The 21071-nt window shown below is 41.3% G+C and overlaps 1 protein-coding gene across 1 annotated transcript in view; it reads left to right on the top strand.

The window, feature by feature from the left end:
• The window catches only part of LOC139731982 (prominin-1-A-like), a 114051-nt gene that overhangs the window by 55374 nt on the left and 37606 nt on the right, over window positions 1-21071 (top strand). Inside the window, exons 9-11 of the mRNA XM_071642855.1 lie at window positions 4370-4510; window positions 6950-7029; window positions 7348-7497. Of these exons, the coding sequence (XP_071498956.1) occupies window positions 4370-4510; window positions 6950-7029; window positions 7348-7497 (371 nt within the window). The remainder of the gene's footprint in view (window positions 1-4369; window positions 4511-6949; window positions 7030-7347; window positions 7498-21071) is intronic.

The following is a 21071-nucleotide window of genomic DNA, read 5'->3' as shown; positions in this document are numbered from 1 at the left end:
CACCTCCAGTCTTGTGACTTACTGTTCTTGTGGTTGAATCACAGCCCCTAATCCCCATTAATTCAATTCCATTTCCAATTGTTGGTGTCACCTCTCAATTTCCTTTCCCCGCTCCCTGGAGCTGCAGCCGTGTCCCAGCCCCGCAAATCCTCACAATTGCACCGACTTCTGAGAGAGTGGGGGGGCAAAGTGATACTGCTCAGCATCTGCAAGTATTCAACACAGTGGGTGAAACAAAGATACTGCCCCTGCAATGTGGATTCCAGTGAAAAATTGCCATAAATCATATTCTCTAGTATACAAAGCTGAGTATTCAGTCATTATCCATTTGGGATAAAAACTTTTGGCATTATGATGCATATGGCAGAACCCAGAACCAAGAGCAGTGCTAGATTCCCGAGCAATTCACTCATCTATTTTATTTGTGGTGCATGCATTAATCATCAGAAAGTTTCAGAGAGCTGTAAAATTTTGTCTAAATTGTGTATCAGGTAGTTTTGTGGCAGATTACAGTGTTCTTTCTCTCAATCAATATCACAAAGTAGCTGGAAATTTAGAGGCTACTGCAACAGAGATATGCTCACATGTGGAATATCTGAATACAATAAGTCATAGTTTGTATTCTTCAGAAGTGTATGAAAACTATTCATTTTGTAAAAATGGAATCATTTACATCTTAATGTTGGCACAAGGTACTGTATATTTATATTTCAGATATTGTTGTTTGTGACAAGTCATTCATGCAACCCCCCCCCCCCCAAAAAAAAAACACCCCAAAACAAACAAGCAAACACCAATTCCAGAAATTTATAACATGGAACATACGTACATGAAGCTTAAAAAAAGGGGGGGGGGAATCAAGTTTCGTGCATTCTTCTATTCAAGTCATAAAGGAAGTGCAATGTGTGGGATGGCAGAGTTAAGCCTTGACGTAAAAAGACAATAAAAGCCGGTCCTGAGATCTGTAGTGTAAATTTCTGCTGCCTGCTCCAGTAACGTGAGTAATAGTGGATCGCTGATTGAGTTTAATGGACGGTGGCGGTTTTGGCAGGGAGTTTTAATAATCCCCCTCTCTAGGCTATGGATGAGTGATACACCATGGCATGCCATACCATACTCTTCTCTCTCCTTGGTTAGGGGAGATTGTAGCCGGAGAAACAAAACACCTTTATCACAGAGGGGTGAGTGTCCACCCCTCCCCCTCTTGAGACTCTATGAGGTATCAGATGTATTCCTCTTATGATCCCTCCTGTGGGAACCATTTAACACCCTTCTTTCCCATCCTCTCACCCCCTCCCCCACTTTATATAGCCCCCTTCATACCCCTGTGTTTTGTCCCCTCTTCAGACGAAAACCAGTTTATAGCAAAACTAGATAAAGAAACGACGTATAAAGAATCATCGTATAGCCGACAGACCATTCGGATGCTAATCTCGACCGTTCTGGAAAACATCGTATAGATGTGCAGTTTCTCAATGCGCATGCAATCAATGCGCAGGTATAGGGTCAACTTTCGTGCGTGCTCCCATTAAGCCCCGCCCAGTTATACCGTTCTGTGGTCGTCATACGTTCAGACGCACAATGGACATGATGGAATGCTGATTCGTTATCGAGTTCTAGTTCGAAACGATGCTCTGACCGTCGTTTCGCTATACGTTGTTTCAATATACATCGTTTTGTTAGTCAGCGTTCATACATATAAATTCATCGTAAAGCTATACCATTCTACGTAGTACAATGTATAATTTTTTTTTTGTATCTGAACACCCTGTTAGTCACTAGGTCTTCTTGTCATCAGAGGTACAGGTTAGTTTGTGTGCTGGCTTTGAGAAGTCAAAAAGTTGTCACCTTCTGCCTAAAGTAGACTGTTTACTGTGGGGGGGGGGGGGGGCGGGGATGGTGTTGATTTATGAGCTACCTTTGACCTGAAGTCATCACCTTTATCAGTGTTGCCGTAGTAACCACTACTGAGCACAAGTTTTCTGATCTCATCAAGAAACACTGACAGAATATCTTGCCCCATGTCTCTCACTATATTGGTCATGATTAGTAGGCATTGTAGATGTCAATTTTACTTCAAATGAGTAATCCTGTCAGAGCTGACTGAGAAGCAGATGTACAACTTCCATACTGATTTTGTGCTCCCAATAAATACCTTTCAAAGCATAGCAAGTGCAGCAAGTGTCCACTAAAAAATAAAAGAAAAGATTGAAATCCTCACATTTTTTCTAAGCAATGATCTTATATTAGTGCAACCTGAAACTTCTTGCTATAATTATTATGTTGTATCTCATAGCAAGCAATGGTGATGCCTTCATTCTTTTATGTCCTATTTATACCTAAGTGTGGGTATACTTCATGTTTCTTCCAAAATGAGTTGATCTAGTAGAGTTAATGAGTCTTTTTAAGTAGTTCTGTCTTGGTCGCTGATATAACGTCGCTGGGGCGACAAGACCTCGTCTCTACAAAATGTCAAATGTTCAGGAGAGTAAAAAAACATGGCAGCCAAAGCACTGCATCAAATAAGAGAGCCTTTCCTTTGACATGCCGTGGTGGCTTTATTTTTGGGGTACGACAGCTAGGATGTGGACATGACATCAACTGATTATCTGAACATTAATCCAATTAGAGTAATTTTCACCCAAATTTCAGATACAAGGTGATAAACTTTATTATCTTTTCTTCACTCTGTTGAAGAATTCTTCTGTTTTTGTTCCCTTAACCCGTTGAAGACTAGTCCCAAGTATACTCAGGCAAGTGTGTAAGGAAAATGTGTGGTATAGCAAAATCAGCTTGTCGTTAAGGGGTTAAATGGAACAGCTTTGTTTTGTTTTGTTTTGCAGTGTCTTGGCTGCCATAAATTCTTGCTATATCTGGATTCTTGTAATGAGGAAGCTATCAGCTTTCAGGCAAATTCAACCTGACAGGGCACTTTTTGAATGTTACAAAGTTTGTTTGTATTTTTTAGTTTTTCTGGCATGTGAACAGCATGATTTGGCTTCAGATCCCATTTAGTCGCAGCATTTCTACAAATGGGATGAACTGAAAGCATTGTGAACTTTAAAGCTTGGTTAAATAAGCAGCTTACTATTTTGAAAAAAAGTGTATTTTTTGTTTCTGTAACCAAAAAAACAAACAAGGAAGAATGCTTTTTACATTCATCATCTCTGGACAATCTGCATCAGAATTCTTCCTCTTTCTTTTTGCCTCCTTCAGTCCATTCTCTGTCATTTCTCACACTGGTTTACCCCCTCTTCCTCTCCCCTCCATCACCTTCTTTACCCCTGAGTGCTGTCCCATGTGATCAGAGAGAGACAGTTCTCAATGGACTAGGGCAATGCCTCCTCCTGACTTGAGTACATCCTTGGCCAGGAAATACTTGGTACCCTGTTTTTCCTGCCGGCCCAGTGCCGGCTGGATGGGGGGAGGGCCATCCATTGGAATCATGGATGCTCTCCCAGCTGTCGACTCTCCTTCAATCTCTCCGTTTGAATGATAAACAACCGTCTTGTCACCTCCTCCTCTTTAGTTTTGGTGGCTGTTTTTAGTGTTGAAATCTAGAGCATTGCATTGTTTACCATATTAACATGCCAGGAAGATCTCCCCATAAGAGGCATTCTTTTCAGAGTCAGGATGACTGCAAAAGTTTTTTGAAAGTACTTATTGAACAGATCTTCCAGTACCAAGACAACATCACTTCATTTGAAAATATATTTTCGCAGTCCTCAAAATAATGTTATTTTTTTAATGGGTCATCCAAAAATACTTTATTCACCTGCAAAAAAAAGAAGAAGAAAATAAAATGCAAAGAGGTAGTTAAGGGTAGAATTAAAAGGATTGACTCACATTTGCAAGTATCTGAATCAGTGTAAAAAAGGCAAGATTTCTCATATCAGATGTTTCTAATTTTTTTTGCCAAGAAACATTTTAACAAATCTTTGTATCAAGAATCAGTAAGGAAAGTGATTGATGACTGTTAAATTCTCGACCATTGATTGAATGCTGTCATTCTCACACATTGTTGTAGCGAGATAGTGTTACGGCTGACATTTGGAGAAATTCTTGCCTTGCGGGGATTTTTGTTTAACTCGAAACATACAAACATTTTGCTTTATAATTCTTTATTTTTTCAGAGATGTTTGAAATCATTACATTCTGGATTTGGTTTTATTCCACAAAATGGTGAGGTTACTGGGTTAATTTAGTTCATAAACAAAAATGTGAGAATGAAATTGAATAATGCTATGATTGAAAATTATGCCTGCCGTGTATATTTACTGACAGATGTAATTGCAATGCATGTATTTCAAAGATTATTTTTACTGTATAATTCTATTTCCTTGTTTTATCTCTTGTATCGTTCACACAGATTGATGCTGTTCTAGACGACATACCCAACCAGATCACAAACATGACGGAAGACACGGTCAGTGAAGTGATCACACAGCTCGACGACGCGTCGAAGAACGTTAACTCGAGCTTCAGGGAAATCAGCAATGTCCTTTCAGATGTAAGCGAGCAGGAGTGCAAGCTGAGAGAAGAGCTTCGTCCTACATCATACATTTTATATCTTTCTCATCCATTGAACTTTTAGTCTTTTGCAGACCTCCTGACCATTCTGAATTTGGAGGAAAGAATCTGAATTTTGACTATTTTCAACTGTTGTTTCAGTAGAATTTTCCCATTTTTCTTGAAATGTTACTACACACTCTTATGGAAATTACTCTTTTTTTCCTACTTTTGAGCCAAATCATCCCTATTTTGCAGTCAGAAAGGTTGGGAGGTCTGCTTTTGGTGCCATCACTGTCGGGCAACATTGTAGGTAGCTGAAGGGTTAAACAAATGGGTAGAAGTGTTGGTGAGCAGGTCTTGCACTCAGTGTGTGGTCAATCCTGACAAAGTAACCAAGTTCAGGGTGGTTGTCTAGTTATCAAATTTCAGAGAAAATGTGCACCATCTTCACATCCTTTACACCTCTCCCCACCTAATGTTTGAGGAATGGGGTCAGATTTACCGTAAAGTTCCGTGTATAAGACGCACCCGTGTATAAGACGCACCCCTACTTTCGGACCTAAAATTTAAAAAAAAAAAAAAAACACGAAAATTTCCACGCAAATATTGTGAGTGTCATAGATATTATTTCAGCTCGAAATTTCCCTAGAATGCAGCATGTATTAGCTCTATTTTTCCTTTCCTTTTATATTTTCTTTTAACGGTATTCATCGGACATCGGCAAAATATTGAAGACGCAAAATGCGAGACTTGTCTCGGTACTACTCACTTGCTATTGTTTCGCCTTTCAATCTTGGTACATGTGTCATGCATATCGTACTCATGAGTATACAGTACGATCTTTGCTGTCATACATAGCAGAGGGTATCTCGCATATTGACGCATGTCAGACTGGAAGGTTCATCACGAAAAATAAGAAAAACATCAACAAGTGTAGCAGAGGGATCATACGGCAAGACGTACGGTGCGTACGGTAATTACACTCATGCACTGTTACCAGTAACATGTGTGTCTCTTGTACCATGCTTGTATGCACAGTGCTAGCCTTTTGCAAAAGGCAGCCTGCTATAATTTCAGCACAAGCACACAGAGAGCAATGGACTTGCACACACAGCGCGCAACGGGTTAGCGCGCTTCGATCCGATCGCTGTGTGCACGCGAGTCCATTGCAAGAGCCTCTCTGCAGCTGCTACCTTTGCCAAAGACTTGCTAGCTAGCTAGCTAGCTATTCTGTAGCTATGCTATCCTAGCTGGCCTCGTGAAATGAAGAGCAAATGAACGACATGGATATGCATGCATGCTTCACACATCGTTCATATTTACGGTGACATAGTGTCGATCCTACTCCGTATTTTACAGCTTTTGTCTATGGCCATATTGATACTAGTACATTGATAAGTTTTACGGTACCTGGTATCGGTAATTTAGTAATGATACAATGTACCTGTACATCGCGTATTCCAGCTACTAGGCTGGCTGTTGGTAGCTTGGTAGACTGACATCGGTAGCATACAGCAGTGCTGTTACAGCTGTTGTCTATGGCCAGATTGATACATTGTTACTGCACAAGGCCGATGTAAGTTTATCTCGTATTTGCAGCTTTTGTGTGTGTCCAGATTGAAAGATCGCTCATTTATCCGTAAGTTTTAGTGATTGCTTACCTTCCAAACGTCGATGGGCATACATGGCCCCAAGTTGGCCTTATAAAATTGGGTGTACATGACAGATTTTTTTCCGTGATTCGACTGTACCCGAGTATACGATGCACCCCCGATTTTCAACGTTTTCCGACGAAAAAATAGTGCGTCTTATACACGGAACTTTACGGTATTTCTCTTCCCCCCAGTAGATGCGTACAAGTGTGACGTGAAGGAGAAATTGATGAGGTGGACTGAAGCCTGCGTGTTCGCTGCACATGGTCACAGCTTTCATTGCTGCAACTAAGGGGTCATGTGATTTATATCAACTCCTTCCCTCAGGCATGAAGAATATTGTTTCATGCAGACAGTGTAGAAGAAGTTAATGTTGAGATCTCAGAGAGAAGCCTTAGCTTGTCTCGTTTGAGTGCCAGAGGGTTGATGGGACTAAAATTAGATAAAGTCTGTACTGCCTCAAGAATTTATATCTATTTTCATTTTTAACTGAGTATTTGTTATATTTTCAACTGGTTAATGCACGTACTACGCATAAATTGTACCATGTACTTGCAAGGAAATGTGAAACGTTTACAAGGAATGTTTGCCAGTGAAAAGAATTCAAACAAATGTGTGTTTTGAATACAAAAAAAAGATGCTGCCTTGAATGCATGTTGACACAAGTGAATTCTCATGCTTATTTCAGCTCAAGTGTACACTTTGAACTTTTCTTTTTGTTGTTGTTGTACTTGTACATGTATCATATTGATCCCTGCGTTCATTTCTTTTCCATTACCATACAGATTTCTACTCAAGTGTCTAATGCCAAGCAGAATCTCGATGATGTATGGGATGACCCGGCACTTGTTTACACACAGTACTTGTGAGTATCACAGAACTTGCTACATGATTTCTAACAGTGGTTTTATCCATCCAATCATTGGAGGAATTTTGCTGCAGAGATAATCATCCTGTCTGTCGCCAAATTGGCAACGTTTGATTTTGCTGGCGTACCTTATGTTAGGGGAAAGATGAGATGAAACTGATTGAATATTTTGACATCTGCATGAAATCTGAAAAGAATTAGAATTTAACAATGATGTGCCAATGTTAGAAAGGAACAGGAACTTCAATCTCTTAAAATTGCAATTTATAACATTTCCTGCATCACTGAACTCATTTCCCTCCACCTGTTCTTCAGATATTACGCCCTGATCGGTCTCACGTGCACCGTGCTCCTCATCATCATGTTCAACGTCATCGGCCTCACCATGGGAACCTTCTCCTACAAGAACGTCAGCCCCACTGATAGATCCCGCATGTCCAACGCTGGCGGCAATGTGCTCATGGCGTAAGTGTTGTTGTAACCCCCCCACCCCACCCCAACCCCACCGCACCCCAACCCCACCGCATGGCTTACAGATTACCTCCCCCCTCCCACCTCAACAAAAAAGTAAAAACAACAAACAAAAACAAACATGAGAAAATGAGTCTGGAATGTTTGATAGAGAAGCATATCGTCCTGGGATATTCCAATCACTTATTCATTCATTTATTTTCACATTTTGTTTGTTTGTTTGTTTGTTTGTTTGCCTGTTGGACAAACTTGCTGAACTGGACTAATGGTGCTGAGGCCCTAGAAGTTCTTGAGCTCTTTGACTTTGTCATTGACCTGAGCTACTTTGGCACACCCAGGAAGAAGATGTAGCAGTTTGCATTGCAATGGATTCATCAGCTTTCATTTGCAACTGATGTTAGTTGTGATTTAAACATTTAAAGCTTATGCACATGCATAATCAGTTAATTGTGTACATGTAAGCATACACACATACGTACATACACACACACACACACAATGACATGCACACACTTGCACAGCTTCATGATGATGGTGTTGTTGATGGCAAGATCCAGATTTTGTGAGCGACTGGCGATTCGTCGATAGGATGAACAGCCTAACATGGACTTTGGTCAGAAACAGAAAAGATTGTCAAGTCTTGTTTTGACCTGAATCCAGTCTTATCACCAACATGGAGCTTGTAGTATAGGTGATCAGTGGAATGGTATAAAGCCAATCCTACCCAGCCCTTGATGATCGTTCAGAGGGCAGAGACCCCATCCCCGGCCAATCAATCTGGGTCACCAGTGGAGCATATCGGACACACAGCTGTAAGGGTCAGTCGTCTCCGTCCCGTCCACTCTAGTCCTGGGTGCTTGACAGGTCTGTCCAGGCACATTGATCGAGGTCAGTGGCCACAGGCAGGCCTAGTATGGCAAGCAGATGACCCAAGATCCCAATGTCCAGCAGTCTAGTAGCCCCACCCCACTACTGCAGTGAGGGGAAAAGATTGAATCCCCCCTGATTAACAGTTACACATCTGCGTTTCGAGTGGAACATGTAGCTTTTTGTGCAGCTCTTTGTTTTATTAATTTTTCAAGATTAAAGCATGGCTTTGTTAAGCGTCCAATCTGTAATGACCAGTTATATGGTCATCATACTGTCTTTATCTTCAAAACAGAGCTTTCTGTGGCTTTTGAATATACTATTACAATATCCATAGCCTCTTGATCTATATCTTGTTTCCTTCACGATGTCCAGATTGTGTAAGTTGTGTTTTTCCACTGCGTCCTTCAATGAGTAAACATTATTTTGGAGAATGATCATGGATGTTAAAAAGCCAGATCTACGTGTTGAAGTCCTATGTGTGTACCAATCTACCAGTATTTCAAGAAGTAGTAACTGATGTAGATCATAGGTGGAGTGATTGTGAGCAGTAGTCATGGCAAACATGATTGAACAGAGGCAAGAAGAGCATTTTCTTCCTTTATAGTGAAGTCTTTTTCTTTTTGTCTGTTTGTTTATTTTTTTTTTTTTTTTTTGCGTGACAGGTTATATACAAGTTGTCTTGCTGAAGGAATTAATTGTTCTCTTTTATGGTTGGAATCAGATTGATTGTTAGCACTGTCGACTAAATAAGGTGTCTTGTTGAAGAGGTTTCTGGTTCCTTTCTGTTGTGAGTGGTTAATTTTAAGCACTACAGCTTAAACAAGATGTCTTGGTGGCAGCCCCAGCTGGTCACAATTACTACTCTCTCTGACCGATACATGATGGTTGGGAGGGGGGGGGGGGTCAAGGGGGAGCGAAAATGTAGAACAGGTGATTCAGAGACGTCCAATATCAGGGGGAACACCGAGAAACAATTTTGGTGTCACCCAACACCTCATCCCCGCCCTCATTGCCTTAGGATACGTCTGTGTTTGCTGACCGTGACGAGAAGACCGCATTCTTGAGTTCTGCTTCAGCGACCATTCATTGTCGCCGTTTGATGAGAGCTCTTTAAGAGCTAACCTTTTATTGTCAGCCATTTTTCTTCTTAATTTTTTTCACTCATTTTATTGATAAAAGGCAGTTAGTTATTAGATTAATACTCAAAATTTATTCATATTTCCACCTTTTTTGCTGAAGAGTAATGATGCAAAATCCTCAGGGATTTTGTTCTCCGGGCCAGAAGATGACAGAGGAGTTTTCTCAGACAATAGGGGAAGATGAGACGAGTAAGGCAAGCAGAGATCCATTGGACTTACTCCCTTACATCACAGAGGATGTCCTTTCTAATCAACCGTCGTATTCCACAGGACCAGGCGAAGTGGTGGGGGGCACGTTGAGCAGTTGAAGTGATTAGGAAACTGTCGTTATTCCGCAAAGGAGAGTACAAATTGTTCGGGAATTCTCTAACCAGACGACAGCAACAGCTGTGAAGGCTAAGTAGAGTGAGACATGCCAACAGTTTGAACAGCATCAAACTGCTGGTGGTAAACATACCCTTGCAGATCGATTAGCACATGCTGTGCATTTAAATCAGCTGTGACTTAGCATTTGGGGCAGAGGTTTATTTTGGTGTCATTGGGTGCGTTTATCAACCCTTTTTCTCGGCAGAAACAGGTTTTCCAAACAGCTTTCAAGGAATTTTTACAAGTTGATAAACGCAAAGCTGTTTTGAAAGCCCTTTCGGAAAGCCTTTTCAAAAGCCGCAAATTTGTGCTTTCCGAAACAGGTTTCCTAAACGGGTTTTCAGAAACCTGTTTGTAAAAGCCTTTTGAAGCGAGATAAACGCAAAGCTGTTTTGAAACGACTTTCTACTGCAGTTACGAAGCATGCATGCCTTATATGACCTCTTCTCCTCGGGTCGAATTGCGCAATGCAGCTGTGCAGTGACAGGCCAGTTATCGTGTTTGCGAAGAGTTGATAAACGCAACTTTTTTGGAAGCCGTTTCTAAAGGGCTTTGGAAAGGGCTTTGGAAAGGGCTTTGGAAAAGGCTTTTGAAAGCCGTTTAAACAGGGGAAAGATGATAAACGCAGCCATTGAAGATACATGAAATTGCACATTGGTGATAAATCTTTGTGGTCAGTATTTTGTAAGCTGATACCTTGGCTGAACTATGTTTATTCACAGTCCATGAGCAAAATTCTGTTATGTTCTTATCATAATCAATGGGAAGGAGAATCTTGTAGGCGAAGGGGTAATGCAGGCCCCTTGGGAATGCTTTTTTTATTAGGTGATTTTTTATTTATTTTTCTATTTTTCTAAAGAATGCATCCTTGATAGTCAAATATTTGTACATATATATGCAAATTCAAACGCAGTATGACTTCCATGTATCTGTTTGTTTGTGTGTATGTGTAATTTAATGAGCTTGCTTGTCATTTGGCACACTTTGCCCTAAGTGGGAGTTAGGATTAGGATCTATCCCTTGTCCTGTCTTCATGCTGCATCCTCCCACCCCATACCTCCCATCCCGTCCCTCCCCCCTCCATTCCTACCTTCTTCCCGTTCCCCATCTCAGTTATATTCGACAGAAAAGTGTGACTTGCAGTTTGAAATCAAAGACTCTGATGATACTGAGGATTATCTTGAAGTCAGCATGCTGTGAACATTGCATATTTGTTTTGTGATGTGATTTTAAGTTCTCCCTGCTTAGTGGCAAGCCCATTAGACAGCAACACATTTATTTATCGAGCAGTCAGAGTTGATAAGAAGTACCTGATTTATGAGTCCCCTTACTTATCTCACCTTCAGGGGGTTACACTCTCCCGTGGCTGGCCCATGAAATTCCATGCAGACAAGTCATCTCCTGCCCTCCTAAAAATATCGCATACAATCTGTCAAGTCGACCTCCAGACATTGTTAACCTCCAACACTACAACTACACTTTGTATAATCAGGTTACTCGCCTAATCACATGATGTACTGTTGCAGTCCACTTTTCTGGCATTAGTTCTTTCTGTGTTCAATCATAGACCTGAGTCAATTAACCCAATTCCTTTTGGGGGAAACGTGTACACCATGTAATAATCCAGTGAGGGAATTACACAATAGCTCTGTAATAGTGGGTTAATTACGGGAATTCTTCCAGGTGTTGGATCTAATTGCATTCCAAATTTGTGAACTTTCAGACTAAAGGGGGATTTGTGACACAAATATATTGTTACACAAAAATACTGATCATCATTATTGGCTAAAATTTGCTTAAGATAACTGTCTTGTTCCCCCCCCCTCCCCCCCCCCCCCCCCCCCCCCCCCCCCCCCCCCCATTGAGGGCATTTTCAGATGCTTTCAAGATACGGAGGGTGTAACATGAGCAATAAAAGCTTCTTGAATTGGCAACTTGCAGCCATATTCAAACAATATTAGTCTTTCCAGTTTCAGGTTCTCACTTTTTGGGATCGGTCACTTGTTAATTTTGATCGTCGCTATTGCCAGATAGTTGCTTGAGATAGGTGTCTTGATTACCCCCCCCCCTTTTATTTATTTGAGGCATTTTTAAGATGCCTTAAAGGTACAGAGGATGTAATATGAGCAATAATAGTTCTTTAAATTGGGAAATTCTGACAGTATTCTAACAATATTTGTCCTCTCACTTCAGGTTCTCATTTATTGGGATGTATCACTTGTAATTTTGATGGCGTCTCACCCTTCAGGGCAGATTAAGTGCTCTTCTGGGATTGACAAACGTCAAAGCAATTACCCCTCTGAAGCTGGCAGACAGTACAAAGAGGAATGCCCCTTCCTTATAGCAAACTTGTGTGTGTTTTTTTAAACTATTCTTGTCTAGAGAGGATGAGTGTGTGATGCTAGAGAGGGAGCAAGTGTGAGTTTACGAGGAGGACTGATGGACAGTGAAGGGAAGGCAAGGATTAGGCTTTCCTCTAGGCTATGGACGGCTTTTCTTAATTTTTCTGCATGCATAGGATGGCTGGTGCATAACCTCTGAACAGCAAGCAGTCTGGAGTTTAGACTAGGTCTTCTGGTGGTTAAGTGTGTGTGTGTGTGTGTGTGTGTGTGTGTGTGTGTGTGTGTGTGTGTGTGTGTCTGTCTGTCTGTCTGTCTGTCTGTCTGTCTGTCTGTCTGTCTGTCTGTGTATTGGCAGGATGTCTATTCCCTCATCTTAATGTGGCAGATACTTTGATACAGCAATTGGTGGATGTCCCAGTATCAGATTAGTCTCTTTTCAGACTGAGGTAAGGGGGGGGGGGGGATGTTAAGAAAAAGTATATTGAAAGCTTGCCAAAGGTTACTGACCAAGCCAGCAAACCTGGTGCAAAAATGTATGTCAGCGTTGATGTGATGCCTTGGAGAATGACCTCATGATGGCAACAGAGGGAGGTTGTTATTTACTCTTATTTTTTTTTTTGGGGGGGGGGGGGGTGGAGAGGAGGGGAGGGGGAAGGGGCAGGGAGTCTCTTTAGTCTTGGCCAGACTTCTAGTAAAACTCTTCATTGATGACTCACGGAGGGATGTTTAAAACAGCTGAGAGGACTGGGGAGGTCGTCGGTCTGGATGAAACTTGAATCTTGAGGTCGGTCAGTTGCGCCTCTTTACATCTTCCTCCCCAAAGCTGCTGCTGTCGTCACAACAGTCTAGACATCTGGCCAAAAAATGATAACGTTTCCAATTTGTGGCTTTCAATTTGGGGGCCATGTGGCAGTGCCAGTGCAAAGAGATATGCTAGAGATATGACAGGTACTTTAAGTGGAGATACAGGGGCAGTGAATGAGCTTTTGCTTTACATGGTACAACTTTGTAGGTGCAGTCAGGACTTGGATAGATGTACAGAGGTGCAAATCTGTTTATTTAGCCAACAAGGTGAGCAAGGAACACAATAAATCACACAAAAAAGAGACGAAAATATTAACACCCTCAATTGCAACACTGTCAATTGTTTCGGATGAAAAGCTATAGTGCAGCCATGTGACAAAATTGCATGATTTTTTGCTTACTGTCTAGACATCTAACCAAAAAGAGAAAAAAAACACAAAATTGTTGTTTCCTTATCAGGGCCATCTTGCTGTTAGAACAAGAGATGTTTTACCCTGTTACCGTAAGTATGGTACATGTAGATATTCAAATGATTTCACTTTCTTCGCTCTATTACGTATTGACTTAAGACAGCAGTATGGTGTAGATGAGGTGGATCTTATCTATTCATCTTAGTTATTGCTGGATTTGTAGAGACCACTTTCTACGTGTATGCCATAGATTACTAGAAAATATTATCCTTGCTGGGTGCCAAGTATTATCCAGTACAGAATTTGAGCGATGTTAACCTCAGTAGTTATGTAAACCTTGTACAGTGCAATGCCTCTGTGGTTTTTAAATCAGCTATTTTGTGGTATTCCTCATCAAGGCTAGGGATTATTATATGATACTTTCCTCTGGTTGTTGTTGTTGTTGTTACGAGCTTTAAGAAAGGAAAGCTGTTGAAATCTTACATTTTGACATGATGTCTATTCACCAGCATATAAATATTATGCTGAAGTCACTACTTGGAGTTTGTTAATCTGTGGTTTTCCTCCTCGGAATTCCTGTTTGGGTAGAAAATACGAAAATGATCCACAGAAGATTAAACTTTATCTCAACGACAGTATTGCGCTTCCTTCAATTGTGCGGTAGCCTTGCTCAGCTCTCTGTGTGGTAGCACAGCAACATTGCTTTAAAGGTGTATGCCCCAGGATAGTGAATTTATTATGGTTCTTCCAACATTAAGCAACCGTTGTTTACAAAGCATCCACAGTGTGTTGGCTTGTTGAAGGGACGTGAGTGAAGCATACATGTATCATAACAATCAAGTTTGGGTCTTATGTGCAACACTGTATATGGCTGTTTAATATGTTCATGGACATTTCTCTGTCTCTGTCTTGCTCTTTCTCTCTCTTAAATTCTCTATTTCTCTCTACCTCATATAGACACACACACACACACACACACACACACACACACACAAACACACACACCACTTTTGGAAGATGTGTTAGGCATCGTAAGAGAAAAAAATACATGCTATAATCTGTGCAGGGATTATTTGATTGTCAAACTTAACAACATTGACCTCGAAGATGCTGCGTGCATACACCTTGAAGGCGGATGTGGGTCTTGAACTACATTATTTCTTGCCTTTCTTAACCCGTTGATGACGATGATGACGAGTCCGGAGTATACTCGGGCAGGTGTCTATGGGAAATGCGTGTTGTAGGAAAATCAGTTTGTCCTCAGCAGTTAAACTGTGAAGTTCAGCTTGGAGAACTGTCTCGGAGGTGTTTTTGTTTTTGTTTTTGTTTTTTTACCAAAGGGACTTTTGGCATGGATCGTATATACATAAAAAACAAACGTGGGGAGGAGGTGATATTGTCATCATGAGAGAGGAAGAAAGGTCACCTTATTTTCCAAGCTCTTTTTTCAAAGACTGTATCAACCATTTGGAAGTCAAATTAAAGTGGTCTTTAAAGGCTGAAAGGAAGCATTGTTATTACTATCATTATTTCATATTATTATTATTATCAACATTGATGTTGTTGGTGTTACTATCATTACTTCTTTTGCAATCTCTCATTCTGCCAACGCAGCGAAAGGTCAACTTATAGTGACTGTGACCCATAGGCCTTACCACCTGACTATCAGCCTTTCTTTTGTTTTGTTTTTTGTTTTTTGTTTTTTTGTGTGTGTGTGTATTTGACCACTTCACTTGGGTTTAACCCTGCTCTTTGCCAGATAAGTAAAGTGGGTTCTTTTATGTGCAGAAGGTATGCCTCTCCTACACATGGGACCAATGACTTAAAAGTCTCACCCAAAAGGCATGTCAATCACATGCTTTACTGCTGGACTGGGACTCATGTACACTGAAGCCTGCTGTTTTATCCACGTAAACTTCACCGCTCAGCCATATATATGCCCCATAATAGAGTTACAGTTACTCTAACTATTCAGAGATATTTTTGCTGTTTAGATCACCGCTTCTTAACCGGTGGGCCATGAAACTCTCTTAGGTGAGCCACGATGTCAGCTGAAAATGAAATGAAAAAGATTCGTATTAGATCCAACCGGCCTAAAGCCCCCCCCCCCCCCCCCCCAAAAAAAAAAAAAAAAAAAAAAAAATCAACAACAACAAACAAACAGACAAAAATTGCAGGAGGCCAAAGTGGGCCTCAGGTTAAAAAAGATTGAGAAGTGTGGGTTTAGATGAACTATTCATCGTTCTCAGTCGTGGAGACCAGTGCCACATACGGTGGCTTTAAATGGTAAGCTGTTCGGCGGATGGTTAGCTGCTAAGTTTCGATTGATATCTCTCCTGCGATGAATTTCATTTCTTCTCGATCCGGGGTCCTAGCAGTGAAATATTTTTACCCAGACGCAGGACGGGAATTCTGGTTATCAGATTTCAGGATGTATCCAGATGGCTGTGAGATGCGCTTGACCTGAATCCAAGAGTATGTTGGAACCCTGACAACTGGGCCAGACTGATTTAGGAGCCTCTTTGCGCTCATGTTCACATTTTAGCACAGGTCTCATACAACACAAAACTTGTCGAAACTTTACGTCGATGTAGGGCAATTTGTCAATCAGTTGCAATAAAAACATCTCAACAGAAGAATTTCATGAATTTGAATAACACAAAAGTAGTTCCTAACTACCAGAAAGATTTTCCTGTGGTTTTGCACCATGTGGCAGTATTGCACATAAGCTGGATGCATTTGATGGAAGTAGATGACTTTAAAAGCTTATTGTTACTCATTTAGGGATTTAGAAAATCCTTGAATTTAAACACATCAATTAAAAGTTGAAGTGATATTGGTGGACAAAATAGTGAGATGAGAAAAATGCATTAATGCGAGTCTTTGCATTCTCATGTCGTGACAGGATGAATTCATTTGTACAATGTAAATTACATACATCTACTGAGACTGAGACCGAGCTTGTGTATGTTTAGAAAACCCCTATCTCTATCTATCAGCCTCAGCTATATAAGCAACTGGAAAGAACAGACAGAGGGGAAGAAAAAAAAAGAAGAAGAAGATCCCCATAACCTACCTAGCAATTAACCCCTAATCTTCCCGCCACTTGATATGGGACGTACGCGCCCCCGGACAAATGTCGTCTTTCCTCGCCTTAGCACCTGTTTGTGTCGTCCTTATCCAGTGATAGCTTGCTGTAACTCTCTGGCCAGGCCAGGGTGACCTCTGGGATAAGATTGTCCCCCTCCCTCCCCCCCCCCCCCTTCCCCCTTCCCTTTAAATTCAAACTCACATTTATGTGTTTGCTTTTGTTTTAGGTTAGTTTTGTTTTGTTATGCATTATTGGTCTGTCTTGTGGGATCAGGATTTTTGTTTTTGTTGTTGTTTTTAGAAGTGGGGGGGGGGGGAGGAGGGGGAAGGAGAGGATTCGTATTTTATGTGTTGGTAAGTGATGCCTGGAGCAGCTTCTTAGTGTAAGACCCTTAATTTCACCCTGTCTCTAATAGATACTGATAAAATTCCTTGATTTAAGGGGAGATAGTGACAGAGTTAAAAGTTGCCAAAGGACACTCGATTATTTCAGTGATGTCGGGGCGGCCTCGTAGCTTCAAGTTTATGTGATTGTTGGCTCGCTGTTCAAGTGATCGCTATCTTCCACCGCTCAGTTTTGATTGGTCAGCTTGGAATGGCCGAGTGTTTTGCAGCAGGACTGGGGAGTGTAGGTTCACTTGTGCCAAGGTGTTAAAAATGCAGTGCTTGTCAAGTTTTACCCGAGACGTACGTAACACAAGATGAGACAGGATGTGACGTTAATCATGCAGCCATTTTGAATTCAGTCCCTTGAATCAGGAGGATGGGTGGTGGCCAAGAGCTCTGAGATAGGAGTTAATCTTGATGAAATCAAGAATTTTAAGGAGTATATTAAAATGCCTGTTTGGGTAATATTAAAAAATCCAAGATGGTTCTTGCAAAATCGTTTGCTTCTGCTATGAATATTTTCTAAAAATGTTAGTAACGTGGGGGGGGGGGGGAGGAGGGATTTGGAGGAATTTTTTTTTTCCATGTGAGTGTCACTTTATGGCAAGATTCTTTTGTACAACACAGCAAAACACATGGGATGGAAGACTCATTAAAGTTGGGTTGCAAATTAAAAAAAACCCAGCATGATATTACCTTCCGCATTTTGAAAAGGAAGAGGAAATATTCATAATTATGACATACTTGATGTGAAGTCATGAAGGGATTAACTTTGGTTGCCTTTCCACAAATTTTGACCATGTTTGAACGATATGATACACATCATCATAAAAAATGCTGTGATTTTTCAAAACCAGACTTACAATTTTTTTGTGTATTTACATCAGGATATGATTGTATTGATGAATAATTTGGTGAAAGGGAAAAGGGCCGGTAAGCGCATTTTTCACTTTGTCATGATGAGATGGCATGTGTGTGCGACGGTAACCGTAAACGTGAACGCCAGCTCTTCCTGCCGTATCCGGAACCCATAGTATTGTGCCACGGTTACTCACAGTCAGACTGCCTGACATTTCTGAAGGAAGTTGTTTGTTATGCCGCTTGATTCAATCAAAGATTCATCCCTCAAAAAAAAAGAAAAAAAAAATCCCAAACCAAGAATGAGATGTGGGTGCCATTCTCCCTTTTTTTTCATTATTCTACTTTTTTTTTGATAGCTAGTGCCCTCACGTACCATTGACTTTGGTATTGAGTCACACTGACAGTCACTTTGTGAACGTGTCGTAGACGCACATTAGTGGCATAGATCATCGCGACTGAAATTGATGCCGACTTCACTCAAATCCTCTTCTTCGCTCATGCCTCTGAATCTGGCAGTTAGGGAAGTCTTTAGATGGCAATCGCGGAAAGCGTTGCCGCTCCTGCCGATGGCAGTTGCAGGAAACTTTCAACTTGTTGCAATGATAGATACAGGCTACTAGAAAAATGCCAGTTTTGGGCTTTGATTGTGCTCTGAGATTTCTCCTGATAGACTAATTATTTACTTTATGGTACAGTTTTGTTTGTATATCAGACTGAGCAAGTGACATTTTTAGTGTCATGTAGAATCCCCTACCCAAAGAAATAATTGTGATATGAAGTTAAATTTAGAAGTTCCATATTTGTGTGTATGTTTGTGTGTATGTGTAAACAGGACAGCAGCATATTTTTGTATTACATTTATATCTAAGTCATGTTTCTTAAAGTACATGTACAAGTCTAGTAAAGGACATGTCATGCTGTGAAATCAATTATAGATGGAGGGCAAGGGTGGGTTAGGGGTGATATGTTTGACCCCTACTTGTGTGCCCACGGCATTCTTGATGGGTGCTAGTGGACATGGCAGCCTGTGTCCAAACCGCGGCCATAAGTTTGTCTTTTCGGTCAGCCCATCTCTGACGCGGAAAAACACGAACATGGCACATCCTCTTCCCCACTTCCTATAAAGTCCATTTCAGATCTCTAAATCACCCTTCAACCCCTACCCCCATCCTTCCCTCCTTCTGTCCAGGAGTGTCTGTCCCCCCCCCCCCCCCCCACCCCCCAAAGGATTCCAGATCGGAGGCGGGGAAATGGATTGCAGATGAAGTTCAGTGTGGGATGAGGGATTAAGATGTGTGATAAGAGGGACGGGCCTATCAAAGCCATCATCTGCAACATCCCCATGTATGACTTATCCAGCAGCAAGCACCAAGTACGATTTTAAATAGAGGGAAAGGGGAAAAATACAAGGAAGAAACAAATAAATCTATAGTGCAGTAAGAAATCTTGCACCATTAATTAGTTCCATTGAGTAGACAGTGCACTAATCCCTCTTCCTCCTCCATCTTTCCTTCTGGGATCGATTCCGGCCCACCCAGAATTCGCAGAATATCAGATCCGAGGCATCACTCGTGGGATTTGCAACACGCCCCGACAGATGCCATGCTGCAATGATGGGTAGAAATGTTTGATCTTGATGCTTTATCTCAAGGTTTTCCATTACCACTCTGTGTGGCCAGACGTCTGCATGGCCCCATTCACATCTGCAAATATCGCAATGTTGAGATATCAACAGGTTTGGTGGGTGCGCGTTCACACTGCAACAGAAAGTTTTAAGATATATCAATGAAGAAATATGGCGAGCTTGTGCCACCCTAGTGGGCATGTGCAGTTTGCTCGGTGTTCTGCATCATGAAAGTGACTTTTTGATACATGTAGCTTGGAAGGCTATGGCTTTGAGGAGGAATCCAAATACTCATAAGTAGAAGTCTTTCAACGAAAATATATATATATTTTATTTCATAAGTATTGTACTACACTGCAAATGGACCCAGCAAACTTCTCCCAAAGTTTGAAAAATTATGCTTCAGTCTGAGATTTCTTTCTTGGCAGTGTTTTAGATGGCTCTTGTCACAGTCTGCTCAGCAGGCTTTCTCCAAAGTGCCATAGGTAATTTTTCACTGTTGGCGTAAATGGTCCTCCTCTGTATCTTTCTGCTACAGTGTGCAGGACAAAATGAAAGGAAATCAAAAAAAAAGTTACGTATTTCATTGCAGCTCCTCTTCATATTTCATTAAAAGTTGTATCTGAGAGTTGGACATCTTGCAGACATGGGCACCTTGCATGTCAGATTCATTTTATGTGATTCATTAAAAAAAAAAAAGATCATGGCTGGCTTCAAAGTGGATTAAATATTTAAGGCTTTCTTCTTTTTTTTTTCTCTCTCTCTCTCTCTCTCTCCTTGGCAACTTCCCAAATCAGTATAGACCGATTCGGGTTCGTTGAGGGCAGCAGACAATTTGTGGCACTGGGCTCGGCCATTAGCTCATTTTGCGGTGTCCCAGCCAACCCCCCCCTTCTCTCCCCCACCCCCCGGCAACATGTTTATCGCGCACTTGTAACAAAGGTTCGCGCACTAAGCAAGCATTCGCGCACTCAGAACGAGACGCCCATTGGCTAAAGCAACCATGCATCAGTTTCGTGCTAATGTAGGGAGAGGGGTGGGGGAGTGGGGGGGGGGGGGGGTCGGCTGGGACACCGCAGTAATGGCGCTGCCCATGCCAAAAATACACATAGCGTGTCACAGAATCGGTCTATAGTTCTTTGATGCCTGTGCATATGACAAGATGAGTCAAATTTGAAGGTTTACAGTTGTTTTTTGTTGTTGTTGGAATCAATGAATATGTATGAAAGAATTCCTGATGTGCAAAATTCTCATGAATATTTCCTTGTCCTTTTCAGTTAACAGACTGAGTACTCATATCAGACAGCAGTTGAATAGGGGAAGACAATTGACGAAAATTGCACCCCACTTCTTATTGACTTACATTGTATCCTACTTCTTTTAACCTGTTGAGGACGGACTGATTTTGCTATGACACGCATTTCCCACAGACACCTGCCCAAGTATACGTGGGACTCATCCTCAACGGGTTAATGGCTTACATATTTGGGTCTTATGATTTCACTTCTTAATGGCTTAAAGGACAAGTTCACCTTCATAGACATGTGGGTTGAGTGAATGCAGCTATATTAGTAGAGCACATCAATGAGAGTTTGAGGAAAATCAGACAATTCGTTCAAAAGTTATGAATTTTTGAAGTTTCTGCCTAGTCATGGCTAGATGAGAAGACTACTAT

The sequence above is a fragment of the Diadema antillarum genome, unplaced genomic scaffold, assembly GCF_040938485.1.
Source record: "Diadema antillarum isolate AM-2024a unplaced genomic scaffold, OU_Dant_1.0 seq00000392_RagTag, whole genome shotgun sequence".
In the NCBI taxonomy this organism is placed as follows: domain Eukaryota; kingdom Metazoa; phylum Echinodermata; class Echinoidea; order Diadematoida; family Diadematidae; genus Diadema; species Diadema antillarum.
Note: the sequence above shows the minus strand (reverse complement) of the source record. Positions and strands in the feature narration are given on the sequence as shown.